The sequence below is a fragment of the Xenopus laevis genome, chromosome 3S (assembly GCF_017654675.1).
Source record: "Xenopus laevis strain J_2021 chromosome 3S, Xenopus_laevis_v10.1, whole genome shotgun sequence".
Lineage (NCBI taxonomy): Eukaryota > Metazoa > Chordata > Amphibia > Anura > Pipidae > Xenopus > Xenopus laevis.
The window spans coordinates 109,506,302-109,521,018 of record NC_054376.1 but is presented as its reverse complement, the minus strand read 5'-3'; the positions used below and the strand labels follow the sequence as shown (position 1 = coordinate 109,521,018).

General features: G+C 37.8%; 1 protein-coding gene across 4 annotated transcripts in view; it reads left to right on the top strand.

Moving 5' to 3' along the window:
• Window positions 1-14,717, top strand: part of aff4.S (AF4/FMR2 family member 4 S homeolog) — an 85,272-nt gene that overhangs the window by 50,261 nt on the left and 20,294 nt on the right. For 3 of the 4 annotated variants that reach the window (XM_041588739.1, XM_041588738.1, XM_041588740.1), the window contains 7 exons: window positions 90-176; window positions 1,822-1,858; window positions 2,624-2,672; window positions 3,184-3,238; window positions 4,296-4,333; window positions 5,108-5,267; window positions 6,762-7,670. In XM_041588739.1, coding sequence (XP_041444673.1) covers window positions 90-176; window positions 1,822-1,858; window positions 2,624-2,672; window positions 3,184-3,238; window positions 4,296-4,333; window positions 5,108-5,267; window positions 6,762-7,670 — 1,335 coding nt within the window. Of the gene's footprint in view, window positions 1-89; window positions 177-1,821; window positions 1,859-2,623; window positions 2,673-3,183; window positions 3,239-4,295; window positions 4,334-5,107; window positions 5,268-6,761; window positions 7,671-14,717 lie in introns of those variants that run through there. The other variant, XM_041588741.1, reaches the window with a different exon arrangement.

The following is a 14,717-nucleotide window of genomic DNA, read 5'->3' as shown; positions in this document are numbered from 1 at the left end:
GTCCTTATATTCATTGACGGGAGATACATTTTTTTTTTTTATGGGTTATTCCAATGTGTGCCTTGACATTTTCATGATCTATTTTGCAGGAGATGACCCATTCATGGCCTCCCCCACTGACTGCTATTCATACACCTTGCAAAACTGAGCCCTCAAAATTCCCTTTTCCAACAAAGGTTGGTCATTTTGTTGTTTTTGCTAATCTGTTTTAATGTGATAGGTAAATGAGAAATTCTGCGTTAATACAAATCCAAATTCCGTGGATGTACTTTAGTGGTGCTCTATCTGGGAACTATGCTGCTCCTCAATTCCTTATACGTCTCCATAATAACAAGGTAATCCGATGGCACTCACTCCGCAAACTGTGCTTACAATTTGTGCTTTTATTTATCAATATTGTGCTTTTATCTCCACACAACGTTTCGGAGGCTCTACCCCCTTTTTCGAGTTTTCTGAGAGATGAGAAATTTACTTGTCCTCTATTGAAGAAATCTTCCCCCCCCCCTTTTTTTATTGGGGTAAAAGACTGGAACTAATCTAGGTTCCTCTTTTGACTCTTGTTAATTGGGAACAAAAAACCCATTTGTGCTTTTAGGTCAATCGCAAATGAGGAGATTGTCTGCCCTCCAAAATGCATCCCCAGTTACTATTGTACAAATCAACATTGGGGAAACGTACATGGCACAAAGTTGCCCAAAGTTTCCTCAACCAATTCGCTATCACTAAATGTGACTTCACTGGTCTCCCATGTACCTGATCTAAAAATGCAGAGCTTTTTCCAGAGTGATTGGAGGCACCTGTTTTTGGCCATGTTGCATCAAGTGACATGAACCCTTGACAGAAATTGCCAAACTGAACCATGTATCCTGAAAGCCAGGACCATATAGTACACATGTTCCTGCTTGGTAGGCGTCAGAGGAATGCTATACACTTAGTACATGCCTTATTTTGATAAACATGTAGAGTTGTATCTGCCTTTAAAAAAAAAAAAAAAAAACAACAACAAAAAAACATGTTGCAAGATTAATGCACCCAGCAAAAAGCTTTATAATTCAATTCGGGTGGAACACTTTTCATATTACTTTTCTTCTGCTTCCTTTAGAACGACTGAGCTAAGTCTGAGCCCATTGTGGCTCTTCAAGTTGTTTTAGATTTTGTTTTGGATTAAGGTCCGGAGATTTGGCTGACTGCTCCTTAATGTCAATCTTGTTGGTCTGGAGCCAAGATGTTGCTCGTTTACTGGTGTGTTTGGGGTCGTTGTCTTGTTAAAACCCCTATGTCAAGGGCATTTCCTCTTTGGCAAAAGGCAACATGACCTCTTCAAGTATTGAAACTGATCTATGATCCCTGGTATGTGATAAATAGGCCCAACACCATAGTATGAGAAACATCCCCATATCATGATGCTTGTGCCACCATGTTTCACTGGCTTCACACAGTACTGTGACTTCAATTCAGTGTTTGGGGGTCATCTGACAAACTGTTTGTGACCCCTAGACCCAAAAAGAACTGCTTTCATCCACAAAATTATTTACCTCACTAATTAAACTCCACACTGCTATTATTTGGAATAAGCCTTAATTAATGATTCAAAGAATCAGCAGCATGCATATCATGACTGTTGATTTTCTATTACTCTGCTACACCCACTAGTAAATTATTTGCCATTTAGAAATATAATTTCTACCAAAAACAGTGATTGATCAGGTTAGTGATGTTGGACTGCTATTATTCTGAACCCAACTGTACATGTAGTAAAAGCTATGCTGCCAAAATTTACTTTATGTAACTAATGGATAATTACACCCTTTGTCCTCTTAGGATGCACAGCAGTCTTCATTCTCCAGTTGTGAGCAAAGTGAGTATACAGAGTCAAATCTTCCAAGAAACATGTATGCTTTTCATATGTTTTACAAGATTTGCTTTAAAGGACAAATGCAAGTGCCAGTCTTAAGGGCAGAGACACACGCGAAGATTCAGGGAGATTAAGTCGCCCAACGACAAATTGCCTCTTCTTCAGGCGACTAATCTCCTTCCCACAGGCTAGAATCGTGAGGTAACTTTGGGCGACTTTGGAAAACAAAGCACTCAGAGTGCCATCCCGTTGCGATTTAGATTGTAGCCAGCAGGAAGGCAGTTCGGGGAGATTAGCCACCCGAAGAAGAGTTGATTTGTCGCCAGGTGGCTAAATCTCCCCGAATCTTTGCTTGTGTCTCTGCCCTAAAGGATAATCCAAGTCTCTTGAACCGCAACTCGGTGTTCAAAAAAACTGGCTGGTAAAAATATTTTGTAAGGGTTCTATTTGTGTGAGCAAAAGGTTCTTTGCCTTGTGTGCCAGCCCCTTCATCTCTAAAGCATCTGTCCTGAACATTAAAACAGCAGGACATGACAGTTGAGGTCTTTGGTTTGCCAGCAACTTAGCATATTCGAATACACAGGAAAAACTTGTATTTGTAGGAAGTGTCTGCATTTTGAACTGTACCATAGCTTTATGCACTTAGACAAAAGTTCTCAGTTAATTCTTTAAAGAAACAAGGGCACTAAAGCTTTTAGTTTTCTTCTTCCTTTAGATTTCTTTATTTTTCTTTTTATGTTTAACATCAAACCTGCTTCATATTTGCAGAAAGATACAACCCATCAACTAAAACTGCTAATGGTCATCCAACAAAATCGTAAGTGGAATACTAATGTTTGTGAATACGTGTTCAGCTTCAGCTCCAGTTATCTTGGGATGCTTTAGCAATGCTTTTCACTGTGACTAATGAGATATTCTGAGTTGGGAAGAAATGTCCTGATCATGGAAAAGACCAGTATTTTTTAGGTCTATATAATCCTAAAGGCTGGTGTTTCTATAACTTGATTAATTTAAGGGACCAGAATTCTCCCACAGTCACACACACAAAGCATAAAATAGGTGACAGAATGATTATAGTATAGCCCCAGTATTGCTTGCTTGAAAAGTGCTGAATACTTTTATTACACAAAGTACTTAAACAACCATCATGCATGCTTGTGTCGACATGCCCTAACGATGACAATAATATAATTTGTGTACTTTTGTTCTGCCATATGGGATTCATGGAAAGCAAATAAATATCATATTACAGGTATACAGGTTATTTATGTAGATATAACTGTGTGATCTAAGATTTTGGGTTCAAATGTTTCTTTTGCTTCTTTCAGCTCCCTTAAAGAAGACTTAAAACTCAGCAGCAGTGAAGATAGTGATGGAGATCTGGTAAAAAGACATTTGATATATGTCCTGACTCGAGTACAGGTAGACACATGCTTGCAGCATTAGGGCAGAGACACACACAGCAATTCGGGGAGATTAGTCACCAGATAACAAATTCCTCTGCTTCGGGGCGACTAATCTCCCTGAATTGCCTTCCCGTCAGCTGCGACTTCAAAAAATGAAGCGTTCCGAGTGCCATCCCGCCAGTGATTTGTATTCTAGCCAGCAGGAAGGCAGTTCGGAGAGATTAGTCGCCCCGAAGAAGAGCAGATTTGTCGCCAGAATCTGTCCGTGTGTCTCTGCCCTTAGAGTGATGGCACACACTACTTTTGTTGGTGGATAAACACTTTAAACACCAATTTCCAGTGCTTAAAGGATCAGTAACATCAAGAATTTAAAGCATTGTAATGGAATGACGATATAATGTAGTGTTGTCCTGCACTGGTAAACCTGGGGTATTTGCTTCACAAAGACTACTATAGATTATATAAACAAGCTGTGTGGCCATGGGGGCAGCCATTTAAGCACATGATACATAGTAGATAAAAGATGACTTCTGAAGAATCCCATTGTATACTGCAGAGCTTATCTGTTATCTGCTGTGTATCCTGTGCCTTTTCTCCCCTCTCAGTTTTGAATGGCTGCCCCCATGGCTACACTGCAGCTTGTTTATATCAACTATAGTAGAGTAGCTGAAGCAAATACACCAGTTGTACCAGTGCAGGGCATTATATTTTCATTACTTTTATATTTTGGTCTTACTGTTCCTTTAAGCTAATCAAATGTTTTACCACCAATATTTTATGATGATTTGGCTGGAGGAGATCAAGCAGGTTGACAAAACAAAATTTATTGTGTGTCATTGTGATCAGATCTTGTTTGCCCAATACAAAACTGGTTTAATGCATGAAACAGAGATCCATAAGTGTGACATTTCAGAGCCTTATTAGATCTACCAAGTCTATGCCTGGATTCTGCAGATGTGTGCAAATACAATGCTTGACAAAAAAAAATGTGTACTTTTTGGTATTTTGAGACTGTTATTTTATTTTTTACACAGGAATGTGGTAAAACAATGCCAACAAATACACCAGGAAGGTAGGATGGAAGTTTGTTTCACAAATAAAATATTTACTTATTTCATACAACTGTAACTGATGAAGTGACTTATTGCTACTATTAAAGGAAAACTATACCCCCCAAACAATGTAGGTCTCTATAAAAAGATATTGCATAAAACAGCTCATATGTAAAATCCTGATTCATGTAAATAAACCGTCTTCTAATCATACCAAAATGATGTATATCTTGCGAAAAGGTCAAAGGCAGCAAATGAATCATTTTAACTATAAACTAGTTTCCTTGAAATGAAGTTTTATTCTTGTGCAGACAGTATTCATCTCAGCAGTGCTGCAGTTGGTCACAGTCTACCTCATACTAAAAGTTGATTTGTAAGATTACATTTTTTTTTTTTTAACTGTAACGGGCAAATTGATCAAAGTGTGAATTTAGAACTCCCCACAGAAAAAGTCACTTTTTATTGATTCCTATTTGATTTAAAAAAAAAAAAAAAGCATATTTATCAAATGGTGAACTCCATTGAAAAAAGTAATTATAAAAATGAATAGAAAGTGAGTGAGTTTTTCTTTGGTGAGTTCTAATCTCACATTTTGATAAATCTGCCCCTCGATGTATAGACTGTTTATGGATTCAGCATGATACATAGCTGCTTTGTTTACTGTCCCTTTCCCATGTTTTCTGCAGTGTAGATGTAAAGCATGTGTTAGATTTAACATTAGCATTCATTGTACATTATCACTAGAGTTGATTTTATTTCGCCACCTAAATTGTCATGTTTACTATTTTCCTCAGTTCTGAACCCTCGCACAACAACAGTGAGGGAGCAGAGAACTCCAGGGATGACTCAAGCAGCCATAGTGGCTCTGAAAGTAGCTCAGGATCAGACTCTGAGAGCGAGAGCAGTTCCAGCGACAGTGAAGCAAATGAACCATCACGTAGTGCCTCCCCTGAGGTGAGCTGATCCTTTCCTTTTTTTTTCTTTCCCAGAATAAATCTTGTACGTCATTTATAATCTGTCATTTATAATCTGTCATTTATAATGGTATTGATTTGCTGCCCATGTATTTCAGCTTTGTTTTTAAAAGAACTTCTCGCAAGTACTATGTATTTATTTATTTATCTGTCTGTTTAACATAATATAAAGAATATATATTATTAGGGATGCATCGAATCCACTATGTTGGATTCGGCCGAACCCTCGAATCCTTTGTGAAAGATTCGGTCGGATACCGAACCGAATCCTAATTTGCTTATGCAAATTAGGGGTGGGAAGGGGAAACCATTTTTTACTTCCTTGTTTTGTGACAAAAAGTCAAGTGATTTCCCTCCCCGCCCCTAATTTGCATATGCAAATTCGGATTTGTATTCGGTTCGGACAGGCAGAAGGATTCTGCCGAATCCTGCTGAAAAAGGCAGAATCCTGGGTGAATCCCGCACCAAATCCGGGATTCGGTGCATCCCAATATATTATCATCTACAACAAGGCACTCACAGGACTGTGGCAGAAAGGAAATATTTAATGCATCAACATTGGTGTTTTTATTTAATAACTTTAAATAAACTTTATGTTCTTTTTACCACATCAAGTCCTGTGAGTGTCCTGCTGTATTTGTTTATACATGTCCCTTTTTTGCAGTGTACATTTTGCTGTGTGTACAAGAATACCACTGAAAAAGGACTTCGTTCTGAAACATCGGTTTATTTTATTTTTTCCCCCCCCGTCTTTTTTTTTATTTTTTTTATTTTATATGTATATGGTGGTATGTACTGTATACTGTATAATGACGGGTCGAGTCTAAGAGCCGAAACGTTGAATAAACCCATTTTTTTCATCACAAAAGACATACGAGTGTGGATTTCTTTGCTCTATTGATATATTTCCATTGTTTTCTGAGTTTTCTATCCAGTAGTTTGCACTGGGAACCTTTTAATTAAAGTTAAAAAATCATTTCATTTATGGATTCATTTTAAAAGAACAGGCAAATGTTTCGGTCTACATCGAAGACCTTCAAAAAGTCGATTAAGGTCTTAGATGTAGACCGAAACGTTGGCCTGTTCTTTTAAAATGAATCAATAAGTGAAATGCTTTTTTAACTTTTCAAAGGCTCCCAGTCTGCATCTCCGTCCACATCAATACTTTTGTGGGTGCTTGGTCAAAAAGTTATGTATAATCATTCAAGATGGACCAGCACTCTGGTTTCATCAATCAATAGTGTTTTATTTTAACATCACTGTGCATCTAAAGTTTCGGCCCATATTCGGGCCTTGATCAAGGATTTTGATAAAGGCCCCAATGTGGGCAAAGTGATGTTAAAATAAAACACTATTGATTGATGAAACCGGAGTGCTGGTCCATCTTGAATGAATATATATGTGTGTGTATATATACACACAATTTCTCTCTGCACAATATATAGGCATTAATTGATGTTCTTTATTTTTTAAGCCTGAACCACCTCCATCAAATAGATGGCAGCTTGATAACTGGTTGAATAAAGGGAATCCACACAAAGTGTCTCCTGCTTCTTCAGTAGAAAGCAATATTCCTTCATCCCAAGGCTACAAAAAGGACAGCCAGGAGCAGGGCACAGGATCTGGCTATGGAGAACCAAGTGCGACAAAAGAGTCTAACAACTCTACGCCAGCCAGAGACTCCAAAAGTGCACAAAAGGGCTCTGAAAATAGCCGTGGAAGGCAAAAGTCTCCAGCTCAAAGTGAGAGCACAACACAACGAAAAACAATTGGCAAAAAACAGCCCAAGAAAACTGAAAAATCCACCGTTGAGGCACCTCGAGGAGGACTTAAAATAGAAAGTGTTACAACTACAGAGATAACCACCAATCTTCCTCCTAATAGACATAAAGCAGCCACAAAAGGCTCCCGTAAACCCAACATTAAGAAGGAGCCAAAGTCCTCTCCACGGCCTGCAACAGAGAGGAAAAAATACAAGCCAAGTAAACCATCTCAGAAATCGAGAGAGTTTGTTGAAACAGATACCTCATCTTCAGACTCTGATGAAAATGAGAGCCTTCTGCCTTCATCCCAAACCCCCAAATATTCTGAAAGCAATAGGACTCCCCCTGCAAAACCCTCTGTTGAGGAGGATGATAGTTTTTTCCGTCAGCGTTTGTTCTCTCCTATGGAAGAGAAGGAACCTCTTTCACCCCTCAGTGAGCCAGAGGAAAGGTACCCGCTCATTGTTAAAATTGACTTGAACCTGTTGTCCCGGATACCTGGGAGACCCTATAAAGAAGCAGAGCAACCCAAGGTTGAGAAAAGTGCTCCAGAGAAGCACCCAAAAGAAATCCAGAAACAGACAGATAAAAGTTCCTCCAAGGGAAAGCGGAAACACAAGGTTGGTAATTGGAACTAGTTTTCTTTCATTACTTTGTAACTTGAGCACAATATAATTTATGATGGTATAAAAATGACTGCAAATGAACTTCAAAGCATACACGAAGGCTTTAGGAATGTCACGGAGCTACATTCATGTATAAGTTGTCCTCTTAATCATGTACACCCCATGAGGCAATGCATTTATCTCCCAAAATGCAACTCTAGCGATCATATTGTTGTGTTAATTCACTTTAGAGTGTTTGCCTTCAAGCAGTTAAATGAGAATGTGTTTCCTTCAGCATGTGTTCATAATAGTTTAGGCTGCTAGGTCAGGTTTACTTTTATTTGCAACTTTCAATGTATCATTGATATAAATAACTATATATATATATATATAACTGCCTATTTGGGTTGATGTTTATCAGATTCCTAGACAGGTTTGATACATTTATATGTATATTTCACTGAGTTATTACACATAAAAGCAGATATTAATTGACACTTGGAGGGTGCACACCAGGTATTTAAATTATTTGTTAAAATTCTTTTTTTAATAAAAGTAATTTGCCTTAGATATGTACACTAGATATTTAGATTCTCTGGATATTTGTGGATTCCACAGGTGAATTTGGTATACCACCGATGGGTTAATGACTTAGTTAATGGGTATGTTACATAAGATAATGCCCCTTTTTTATCTATATAATGAAAATGTGATATTTTCCAAATACCTGGTCCACCACACCTGTATCTTAGTATAAACAGTTTGGATTTTACTGATCGCCATAGAGGGGTTCCTAAGACAGACTTTTGATCTTGACTCAATTCTAGGTATTTGTAACATAAGTAACCGTTAGTGCTGTGAATGTCGGAGAGTTACAATGAAGACTAATTATTGTTACAAAATACATTATTTTAATCTTATTTTTTGGTTCGCCCAATAGGGGGTTTTAACATAAATGTGGATATTACTGTATTTATTTTTGTTAAGTAATAATATAATTGTGTGTATGTAATTTAACTATTTGACGCTTAGTGATGATGATATATTATATATATATATATATATATATATATATATATATATATATATATATATATATATATTTATATATATATATATATATATATATATTTATATATATATATATATATATTTATATATATATATACATATACATATATACATATATACATATATACATATATACACATACATACACATACATGCACATTCATGCACATTCATGCACATACATGCACATACATGCACATACATGCACATACATGCACATACATGCACATACATGCACATACATGCACATACATGCACATACATGCACATACATATATATATACATATATATATATACACATATATATATATATACACATACATATATATATATATATATATACATATATATATATATATATATATATACATATATACATATATATATATATATATATATATATATATATATATAAACATAAAAAATAATTTATTGTAGAACTATGGACTGACATTTCGGCCCGCCAAGGGCCTTTCTCAAACTACTACACACACACAGTAAAGCAGATTTAAATACACGTCCTGGCGTGAAATCAACTATCGTGATGTACGTACCTTGTCACAACCCCAGCAACGATCACTTAAACTGCACACTGAAGATCTAACATATAATCCATACATTTAAAATCAAGGCTAACCTATATTTAAACAATGCTCAAATGATTCATTTGTATCTGTAACATAGTAGCAGCTCATTATAAAAAACAAGACGTTATGTAACACAATTATCATTTTGGCAACATTGTAACTCCTCCCTACATTCTCCCTTGTTAAGCAGGATAATAGCACCTTTGCCTGTGTTAAACATCTACTCAATTCTCGACATATGATTAACAATTGTTGGGCCCTGGGGTCTCCATCTCAAGATCATAAAAATAAAATAACCACTACAGTGGCCTTATTAACTCCTTCAACCGTGACTATAGACTTTTTTTCTGCCTCCCAAAAAAATTTCAAACCCCTCCAATTTTAAGTTATAACCTAGCACTATACAGTATCTATGGTTGGTGTAGGCAGTTCCTTGTTTGGTTACCGACTTGTATATGTTGTTACATTGGTGTATCTATATTAATGACTGATAATGTTGCTACAGCTCTATTAGCTCACTGGTGGTGCATATATTTATAAACCACGTGCCTCAAAAATTCCCTAAACATAATAACCCATGATCACCCTTATCAGAACCATATGTCAGGTTACACTTGTCATGAACGTGCTATAGTGTCAGTTACCACCATCATATTCACCCTATTTTCTTAATTACTCCTAAATCCTTAGAAGTTGTGACTAATTAACTATATCCACAATTCACCACAGAAACTACAAGCCCACCCACTACTTCAATGTACTATCCCCATACACAAAATACCCATTAGTGAAAACCACCTTTTCCCCATTAATCATAAGACCGTTGAGAAAATAAACTATACATAAAATATATCCAATATTCCCAAAGATCAATATCAAAGAAAGTATAAACAGTAAAAAAATCTAAATTCAAAAAATCAATAAAAATGAAAAAAACATTTTTTCTTTGCAAATGCAACCACCACCCCCGTGTGTTGAGCGTCTCTAGTAAGTCAATAAATCAATCTCTATGTGCTGTAATCGAGCTTGATAGAAGAGCCATTAGTAAGTGCTTGACAGATTGGAGGCCCAATCTTCGAATGATTCCTGTTGGGCGGACCAAATCTTTCTAGTATCAAAATTGCTTAAGACACACAGTCTAAGTGAAAGGTGAAAACACTCACTGTCCACAACACCAGCACGCGGGACCACTTACCTAGGAGTAGCGTCCACTCTACAGAGGACAACCGAGATCATGGGGAGGATTAATCGGTAAATAAAAACACCACGCATCCATCTCTGCGTTTCACCCGATGGTGTGTCTCCCCATTTACACGGCCTCATTCTGCGCACACCAACCATCGCAGATCCACTCCATGGTGGTCTGTGTTGTGTCTCCACAGGCTGGTTAGTGGATGCTAGTAATTTATGGTGCAAAGTCCTCAGTGTCGGTCCAATTTCATAGGACCCCCTTTGAAGTGCAGGGCGTTCGTCGTTACATAGGGCTCAATCACTTTGTTGACGCAGCACTGAGTCTGCTAAGCTGCCGGAGCAGGCCGTGTCAAAGTATGGATAGCGATGTGCTCCTACCGACTCTCTTGTAATAGTATAAAAATGGAGACATAGTATTTGTACCTGGATAGAGAACAAAGAGTGGTGGTAAATGGAACATTTTCTAATTGGACCAGTGTTGTTAGTGGAGTACCGCAGGGCTCTGTACTAGGTCCTTTGCTTTTCAACTTGTTTATTAATGACCTGGAGGTGGGCATTGAAAGTACTGTTTCTATTTTTGCAGATGATACTAAATTGTGCAGAACTATAGGTTCCGTGCAGGATTCTGCCACTTTGCAGAGTGATTTGACTAAGTTGGGAAACTGGGCAGCAAACTGGAAAATGAGGTTCAATGTTGATAAATGCAGGTTATGCACTTTGGCAAAAATAATATAAATGCAAGTTATACACTAAATGGCAGTGTGTTAGGAGTTTCCTTAAATGAGAAGGATCTAGGGGTTTTTGTAGATAACAAGTTGTCTAATTCTGGGCAGTGTCATTCTGTGGCTACTAAAGCAAATAAAGTTCTGTCTTGCATAAAAAGGGCATTAAATCAAGCGATGAAAACATAATTCTGCCTCTTTATAGGTCCCTGGTGAGGCCTCATCTGGAGTATGCAGTGCAGTTTTGGACTCCAGTCCTTAAGAGGGATATAAATGAGCTGGAGAGAGTGCAGAGACTAAGTGCAACTAAACTGGTTAGAGGGACGGAAGACTTAAATTATGAGGATAGACTGTCAAGGTTGGGGTTGTTTTCTCTGGAAAAAGGCGCTTGCGAGGGGACATGATTACACTTTACAAGTACATTAGAGGACATTATAGACAAATAGCAGGAGACCTTTTTCCCCATAAAGTGGATCACCGTACCAGAGGCCTCCCCTTTAGACTAGAAGAAAAGAACTTTCATTTGAAGCAACGTAGGGGGTTCTTCACAGTCAGGACAGTGAGGTTGTGGAATGCACTGCCGGGTGATGTTGTGATGCTGATTCAGTTAATGACTATAAGAATGGCTTGGATGATTTTTTGGACAGACATAATATCAAAGGCTATTGTGATACTAAGCTCTATAGTTAGTATAGGTATGGGTATATAGAATTTAATTAAAAGTACGGAGGGGTTTGTGTATGGATGCTGGGTTTTCATTTGGAGGGGTTGAACTTGATGGACTTTGTCTTTTTTCAACCCAATTTAACCATGTAACTATGTAATCCTCAATGAGGGTAACAGTCGCTTCGGCGGCCAACAGTCTTGGACCGATCTGAGAGGTGTCCGTTGCTGGAATGTCCATTGTTGTTTAACCGCACCAGTCATGCTTCAAGCATAAGGTAAAAAAGTCATTAATCAAGGAAATTTTATACACGGGTTCCAGGCAACAATTTTTCAACACAACCTCCAAGGGATGCCGGCACTAAGTGATATAAACGCCTGGGTGCACGATCAGCGTAAGTTCAGTACAAAAACAAAAGAGGGATCAGCACTCACAGGTCTTATAAAAAATAAAAAAACATTTATTGTAGAACTATGGACTGACGTTTCGGCCCGCCAAGGGCCTTTCTCAAAGTACTACACAGAAGGGAAAGCAGACTTAAATACTCGTACTGGCGGGAAATCAACTATCGTGATGTACGTACCTTGTCACAACCCCAGCAACGATCACTTAAACTGCACACTGAAGATCTAACATATAATCCATACATTTAAAATCAAGGCTAACCTATATTTAAACAATGCTCAAATGATTCATTTGTATCTGTAACATAGTAGCAGCTCATAAAAAACAAGACATTATGTAACATAATTATCGTTTTGGCAACATTGTAACTCCTCCCTACATTCTCCCTTGTTAAGCAGGATAACAACACCTTTGCCTGTGTTAATCATATGTCGAGAATTAAGTAGATTTCGGGTGTCCTCTGTAGAGTGGACGCTACTCCTAGGTAAGTGGTCCTGCGTGCTGGTGTTGTGGACAGTGAGTGTTTTCGCCTTTCACTTAGACTGTGTGTCTCATGCAATTTTGATGCTAGAAAGATTTGGTCCACCCAATGGGAATCATTCCTGAATTGGATGCAAAGATTGGGCCTCCAATCTGTCAAGCACTTACTAATGGCTCTTCTATCAAGCTCGATTACAGCACATAGAGATTGATTTACAAGAGACGCTCAACACACAGGGGTGGTGGTTGCATTTGCAAAGAAAAAAAATGATGCTTTTTTCATTTTAATTGATTTTTTGAATTTTGATTTTTTAGTGTTTATACTTTCTATGATATTGATCTTTGGGAATATTGGATATATTTTATGTATAGTTTATTTTCTCAACGGTCTTATGATTAAACGGGAAAAGGTGGTTTTCACTAAAGGGTATTTTGTTTAATTAACGTGTTTGGGTATAGTACATTGAAGTAGTGGGTGGGTTGTAGCTTCTTTGGTGAATTGTGGATATAGGTAATTAGTCACACCTTCTAAGGATTTAGGAGTTATTAAGAAAATAGGGTGAATATGATGGTGGTAACTGACACTATAGCATGTTCATGACAAGTGTAACCTGACATATGGTTCTGATAAGGGTGATCATGGGTTATTATGTTTAGAGAATTTTTGATGCATGTGGTTTATAAATATATGCACCACCAGTGAGCTAATAGAGCTGTAACAACATTATCAGTCATTAATATACATACACCAATGTAACATAGTCCAACTAGTTAAAGTGGGTAACGCGTCTCCAATGCTGCCCAGGTTTTCACCTTGCCCCATCCAGTAGTGACAGGGGTGGCCCAGCTTGATGGTCATTCAGTTAGCTAAAGGTGGCCATTTGACCACAACGTTGGACTTCAAGGGAGGACCCTGGCCAAATGTTGGTTGGACCATCAATGTGGTTAGAGCTAAAAATACAGTTTGAATCATACCGACGTCACGTAAAGACATAATTTTCTAATATCCTTATAATTTAGTAAGGGGGAATACATTATCAGTATTTCACTTCTAGTGGTGCACCAGCCTTCAGATAAAGACTTGATGCTGTCTCACAGATGACACGATGAACATGTTGTGCTCAGACAAATCAAAATCCTATAACATAAGCAGATAGCAAGTTCCAGAAAACATCCCCTTGCAGAAGACACACATTACTAAGCTCCTGATATATTACTTGTACCGAGGAATAACATCTCATGAAAACAATAGAAGTAAAGTGATATTAGGACCATCACCAGGGAATTTTGTGGTATGGCCATATTTTTAGATTTTATAGAAGTAAGTATTCACTTGCTACTATGGAAAGTGTTGTTTTCGCCCCTGTTCTTATTACTGGACACCAGAAAAAATAAAAAATAAATGTTGAAAAGTTGGTATACTGCTGTGAAGATTTTGATGAGGAAGCTGGATTACCCGAGACGTGGAACAGTGGAGTTGGCAGTTAAGCAATAGCAGAATGTGTCTGCAGGCTTCGGCAGTTTATCATAGCAGACACCTAGTAATTCATGCTCTGTCACTCAGCACATGTTCCCTACTTCTTGTTGTTCCATCAGATAGACGACAGAACATATGCAAATCCGCGCAACACATTGATACTTCTCCACTGAAACCTCGTCGTAATTCTTCCTAAGAGGTGTAATTTGAGATAGAAGGACAATACCAAACAGGCCTCGTTCAGGGATGGGGGGTGGAATCCACAGTATCTCATTATTGGGGCCATAAATATACCCCCTAAATCAAAATGTCCTCACGGCTGGAAATTATACCAATGAAAACATGTAAGGTTGAACCTGCTCTTAATAATCTACAAGTGCACACAGTGTGAACTTAGCTACAGAGATCCCTAATTAGGACTGGATTAAATATTAAATGTCGTGCATCTTGTTTTCTCACAATCC